Source organism: Opisthocomus hoazin, chromosome 35 (assembly GCF_030867145.1).
Source record: "Opisthocomus hoazin isolate bOpiHoa1 chromosome 35, bOpiHoa1.hap1, whole genome shotgun sequence".
Lineage (NCBI taxonomy): Eukaryota > Metazoa > Chordata > Aves > Opisthocomiformes > Opisthocomidae > Opisthocomus > Opisthocomus hoazin.
Genome location: NC_134448.1, coordinates 355,947 through 361,865, shown reverse-complemented (window position 1 = coordinate 361,865; position 5,919 = coordinate 355,947). Strand labels below are relative to the sequence as shown.

The window sequence follows — 5,919 nt, the reverse complement described above, 5'->3', positions numbered from 1 at the left end:
ATCCAGCACATGTAAAATAATATTTTTGGTACACATTCTGCCCTAAGCTTCCATCAAAGAGCAGCTCGACACGAATTATACGAGGGGATGGATGTGGGAACAAAGGAGGTATAATTAGCTACAGATAAACAGAGCTGTGCTGCTTGTCAGCATCCTTTCAGATCTTAACCTGTGTCTCACCCTCTTGGAGCTAATTCTTTGCCACAGACTGGAAGAGGAAGGTGAGCTTTCCCTGGTCTTCCAGCTTTCAACCAGCCTTGAAGTCAGCTAAGCTGAAGTGAAAAATATGTTTATGGTCTGTCTACACCTGCAGAAGAGGCTGTGGCTGCGCTGAGAGCTGGTGTTATTTCAGGATACTCTCTTTCCGGGTGCCTGAGCTGCGACTTCTTCTTCTTCTTCTTGTTCCCCTCCACCCTTTCGTGCCCAGTTGCCAGTGCTACGGCAGCGCGCAGCCCCTGCTCGCCCGGCGCTTTCGTTGGTGTGCAGCTGGCCGTGGATCTGAGCTTTGCTGGAGGTTGGTCGTAGCCTCACCTTCTTGGCAGGCTGATTTGCAAAGAGGTGGGGGGGAAGCGGAGGTGAAAAATCTGACCCAGGTAAAACCCAACTTGTAACTCTTTGGTGTGTCGGAGCTGAATGGGGGGGGTCTCCTTGTTTCTGTGGGGTTTGGGTCTCAGCGTGCTGATGTCAGGGTGAGCGGCAGAGATCGCCTGCAGAGGTCACGCTGGGGAGGACTGCGCCCCGACGTCTCGCTCTGCCCCTTCCCGTCGCGCCTCTTCCCTCTGGGGCTGGCCCCTCCGGTCCCACGCTGCGCGAGGGAGGCCTTCCAGGGGCGACTCTTCGTTCCAATCCGCCGCAAGCTGGGCTGCGAAGAGGAGGGGGAGGAAGGAAAGATGGTGTCGGCTTAGCCTGCTGCTCGGATCTGGGGGAAGGGCCCAGATGGTATCCCAGATCTCTTCCTATGGGATTTAGGCAAGGTTTCCTGTTGAGAGAGCTGCTTCTAATGGCTGCCCTTCTGTGCTGCCTTGCAGATCGGGACCAGATGAGCAGAGGGAGGTTTCTGTGAAGATCAGAGCCCCAGGAAGTGGCCCAGCAGCACCGCGTCTCCGGCTGTCATCGCTACAGACCTGGAAAAGCAAGAAGAAGAGAAGCAAAATGTCCCACGCTTTAAAGCAAGTGTTCAATAAAGACAAAACCTTCCAGCCCAAGTGCAAGTTTGAGCCGGGGACTCAGCTGTTCGAGCTGCACAAGAAGGCTCAGGCCTCGCAAAACGCTGGCCTGGACTTGAAAGTGGCCATCCAGCTGCCGCCGGGAGAGGAGCCGAAAGACTGGGTGGCCGTGCATGTGGTGGACTTCTTCAACCGCATCAACCTGATCTACGGCACCATCAGTGACTATTGCACAGAGCAGTCCTGCCCCGTCATGTCGGGGGGCCCAAAGTACAAGTACCAATGGCAGGACGAGCATGAGTACCGAAAACCCACGGCCCTGTCTGCTCCCCAGTACATGAACCTCCTGATGGACTGGATTGAGGTACAGATCAACAACGAGGACATCTTTCCCACGAATGTTGGTGAGTTTGGGCTGGGGGGGGGAAAGGGGCTGGTGCAGAGTCTTCTGCTTTGAGCTCTTGGGTCCCGTTCCTGGTCCGGGAGATGCTGTTGCACAGGTCACCCACAGAATCAGAGAATGATGGGGGTTGGCAGGGCCCTCTGTGGGTCACCCAGCCCAACCCCCTGCCGAAGCAGGGTCACCCAGAGCAGGCTGCACAGCACCGCGACCAGGCAGGTCTTGAATATCTCCAGAGAAGGAGACTCCACAGCCTCCCTGGGCAGCCTGGGCCAGGGCTCCGTCACCCTCAGAGGGAAGAAGTTCTTCCTCGGGTTCTTCCGCTGCTACCTGAGTAGCAGAGCTAGTTCCTTCGTGCTGCGCAGAGGCTGGCGGCATAGTAAGATCTTCCAAGCACTTGAGAAACTTCAGAGCTCTTGTGGAGTGCTAAAATACCCCGAGCTGTGCCAGATCCCGTGTGGAGTCCTGGATCCCTCGAGGAAAGCCGAGCTGAGCCTAGGCAGCGAAAACAAGAGGCTGCTCTTGGAGAAGTCGGTCTCTGACATGACTCTTGCGTCGTTCATGCTGGACATGGTCTCCTGACGGACGGCTCTTTCGGAGCTGATTGCTAGCTTGGGTTCGAGGCACGTGCTCATCGTCGGCCTGGTGATGGTGGACGCGTTGCCATAATTAGCCTCTTTATTATTAGAGGCTGGCGTTAGCTGACTCTGCCCTTTCTAGCTCGGGGCTTCCTGGCGTGCCCTCGGCTGTTTGTTGCAGCGGGGTGGGATGCTGACATGTGCGGGGAGGGAGGGGCAGGGTTTGATCTGTTGCCAGGGTGATGGAAAGGAGAATTTGGCCAAAGACACCTAAATCTGCATATCCAGACGCAGTTTCGTGTACTGGCTTCGGGACAAGGATTGTTGGCTTTTTTGTTTATTTTGTGCTGAGTAAGACATGAGAACTCAGTGTCTAACGCGTGAGGTAAATATGATTGATCCCATCCAGAGCTTTCATCTTCTGGGACACCAAAGACAAGAGGCAGCAGAGCTCCCTCCCTCCTGCCCCGGTGTTCATCCCGTCGGAGCTCTGATGGGAAGAGGTTGGCCTCTGACAGGGACACGTCTGCCGCCTCTGCCACACCAGCGTCCTTTAACACCAGGCTCTGCCAGAACGCTGCTGAAACCCGGCGTGAGCGGGCAGAGCGGGGAGCTGGGCCGTAAAGAGCCGGTCCTTCAGACAGCCGCAGCGCTGCAGTCCTCCCCACCTGTTCCTCCGGTCGCCCGAACGGCTGCTGCCTGGCTTTGGCGTTGCTGTTTCCAGCTCTGCTTTTACCAGATTCCTCGCCCTTGAGGCTGACTGAAGCGCTGCAGTTCTTGCAAAGCGCTGAAAGGGTCAAACTAATCCCCGCTCCTCCAGAAGCAACCTGTGTGGACTTTAAAGTGTAATATTCTGCGGAGATGGGCAGTTGGCCAGGCCACTCCGCTGCAGGGCCCTGGCTATGCAGATCCTGAAGTGCTGCCACCTTTAAAGGGGACCTTAAAGTCTTTAATTCTTAACCAAAGAGCTAAAGACAGACCAAAATACAAGATAACTGTGAGGAGTGAACAGCACCGAGTCTTGCTTTTGGGAAGTTGCTGCTGGAGTGGAACTCGGTCGTGTCTGGTGTTTGTGTAAACACGATGAGTGGGAGTAGAAGAGAGCTCTGTCAGACTGCAGCAGCTGCTGGGAATCTCCGAGGCTGGTCTCTTGCTTTCGGTCACTGGCAGCAATCGATGGCGTACAGCGCTCCGTCGCTTAAGAAATCTGTGCTTTGAAAAATCTGATCCCAATGGAAGGGAAGAAGGAAAGGGGAACTGGGAATTACCAGGGACAGAAGCCCTCTGGCCTCAATCTGTCAGTTTTATCAATTTATTTTAGCCCCGAGGAACTGGTTTTGACTTGGCTGAAGGTTTCTCATGGTCGTGCCTCCCCTCCCAGGTACTCTCTTCCCCAAGAACCTCCTCCCGGTGGTGAAGAAGATCCTGTCCAGGCTGTTCCGGGTCTTTGTCCACGTCTACCTCCACCATTTTGACAGGATCACCCAGACGGGGTCAGAAGCCCACGTCAACACCTGCTACAAGCACTTTTACTACTTCGTGAAAGAGTTCAGTCTCATAGACACCAAGGAGCTGGAACCGCTGGTGAGTGGCTGCCTGGGCTTGGGGCACACGTTGGTCTGTCGGGGTCCGCAGCCAGTGGGGTGGGCTGGGGCTGGAGGGGTCGCAGAGGTCTCTGGAGCCTCCTCGAAACCAGTTCCCCAAACTCAGGCCATCGGTTGGCCTCGCGGTTTTACTGTCGGGGAACTGGGAGTGGGGACGCGCGAGCGCAGCTGAGCCGGGGCCGGTTGGGCTCCAGCACCCTAGAGCTGTGGCATGGACCCCCCCTCCGGAGGGGCCGCGGGCTGCGCTTCCTCTCCCTGGGAGGTGCTACCTCGTCCCGTCCTCGTCCCCCCTCGCACCTTTGGGGCAGGGGGTGGCACAGGACAGGTCCCCGCGCAGCCCTGCCCTCACGCTCGGCTCCCCCCGACCTTGGCAGCCCTGTGGCCGCCTGCTCCTCCGTCCCTCGTCCCTGAGCGGGCAGCAGGCAGCTTTCCGGATTCCCCCTTCAGAGCAGCCCCCCAGCCCCGAGCTGCTGCCCGCCTCCCCCTGGGCAGGGAGCGGGGCCTTGGGTTTCCCCCACTCTGGTTTTGGGCTCTGGGGCTTCGTGGAGGGGGTGACAGTGGATGTTGGGACGAGAGGACGGTCACTGGCACGGCACGCGCTCCCCTCTCCCTCGTGCGGCGTGGCCAGGCCAGCGGCCAGCGGCTCCCCGGGCCGTGCCGGGAACCAGGCTGGACCCGGCAGATCTGGGAAGGCGTCGGAGTGGGGAGTGCGTCCACTCCCGGAGGCTCGCAGGTGATACCAGAGGGCGTCCGCTGCTCTGTGCCCCACACTGTCACAGAATCACAGAATCACAGAATCACAGAATAGTAGGGGTTGGAAGGGACCTCTGTGGGTCATCTAGTCCAACCCCCCCGCCGAAGCAGGGTCACCTACAGCAGGCTGCACAGGACCTTGTCCAGGCGGGTCTTGAATATCTCCAGAGAAGGAGACTCCACAACCTCCCTGGGCAGCCTGTTCCAGTGCTCCGTCACCCTCAGAGAGAAGAAGTTCCTCCTCATGTTCAGACGGAACTTCCTGTGCCTCAGTTTGTGCCCATTGCCCCTTGTCCTGTCACTGGGCACCACTGAAAAGAGCTTGGCCCCATCCTCCTGACACCCACCCACTCTGTCCTCAACAGAGGGGACAGTCGCTCGCTGCCTCGCCTTACCCAAGCGCTTGGCCAGTGGCGGCGTAAAAAAAGGGGCCCTTGGGTTCATTTCTGCCCCCTGCGAAGCCGAGAGGGTGCCAGGATGCGGCCACCGGCCCCCAGCGTCTCACAGCACGGGGGTGGATGAGCCCCCGCCGCGGCTCCGATGCCCTGTGCGGGCAGCGAGGGCGCAGGGGGGAGATTTATGGGGGTTTGGGACTTTTTCTGATCCTTCTGGGAAACCAGGCACTGCGCCAGCCTGGACCCCCCCTCCCAGCGTGTCCCCCCACTCCCGGGGCGCCCGCAGCTAGCCGGCCGCAGCGCGTCGGGGATGCTCTTGCAGCTTTCACCCCTTCACGGGGAATCTGGAGGATGGAGAGGGGCAAAAAAGAGCCCAGGGTGTTTAAAAGCCGCCTGGAAATGCTTCTCCTATCTTCTGCTGGCGAGCAAGGTGGGACCGCTGCTGCGGCACAGCGCAAGCCCCCTCACCCCAAGCACCCTGAAAGAGCAGCTCCTGGAGCTCCTGGCCCGTGTGGCGTCTTCCGTCAGCGACTCGCCCCGTCTTCCCCGCGGACGCCTGCGTCGAGGCCCCGCTCAGCCCCACCATCGCCAGCTCCTCGCACCCCGGGTCTTGGCTGGTGCAGAGCAGTGCAGCCGGGGCCGGCCGTGTCCCCGCGGGGCTGGGGGATGCTCCCCACTGTGCCGGCGTCTCCCCTCAAAGGTGTTTTGGGGGTGAAACCATCCTGTGCCATGTTTGTGCCCTCCCTCGGGGCCACGCTACCCAGCTGCTTTGGCTGCGGGGTTACGGCTGCTCCCTAACCCCAAGGCACCCGTATGGGGAAACTGAGGCACAGCATCATGCTCCCTGCCCCGTGCGTGGCCGCCCTTCCTTGGGCAGCTCTGCTGCGGGGGGCCCTGGGCGTAGGGGGAGGCAGCCCCAAAATACGAGAAACTCAAGCGGGGTTTGGGGACCGGGGCCACGTCCCTGGGGAGAAACCCATGGCGGGGGGGAGGAGTGCTGGGATTTGGGGGTGCACCGGCACC

At 59.6% G+C, this 5,919-nt stretch overlaps 1 protein-coding gene across 1 annotated transcript; it reads left to right on the top strand.

Annotated features, from left to right (window-relative positions):
• Nucleotides 1-1,152: 1,152 nt before the first annotated feature.
• Nucleotides 1,153-3,920, top strand: LOC142365277 (MOB kinase activator 3A-like). The gene is made up of 3 exons (XM_075445933.1): nucleotides 1,153-1,570; nucleotides 3,526-3,728; nucleotides 3,780-3,920. Exons 1-3 carry the CDS (start codon nucleotides 1,153-1,155, stop codon nucleotides 3,918-3,920), a joined length of 762 nt encoding a protein of 253 aa, XP_075302048.1.
• Nucleotides 3,921-5,919: the final 1,999 nt, after the last annotated feature.

Excerpts from the sequence above, each read along its gene's own strand:
- LOC142365277 (XM_075445933.1), top strand. The coding sequence starts at position 1,153 with ATGTCCCACGCTTTAAAGCAAGTGTTCAATAAAGACAAAACCTTCCAG. Across the intron at positions 1,571-3,525 it reads CATCTTTCCCACGAATGTTG|GTACTCTCTTCCCCAAGAAC; the intron begins GTGAGTTTGGGC and ends CTCCCCTCCCAG. Across the intron at positions 3,729-3,779 it reads CCAAGGAGCTGGAACCGCTG|CCAGTGGGGTGGGCTGGGGC; the intron begins GTGAGTGGCTGC and ends CGGGGTCCGCAG.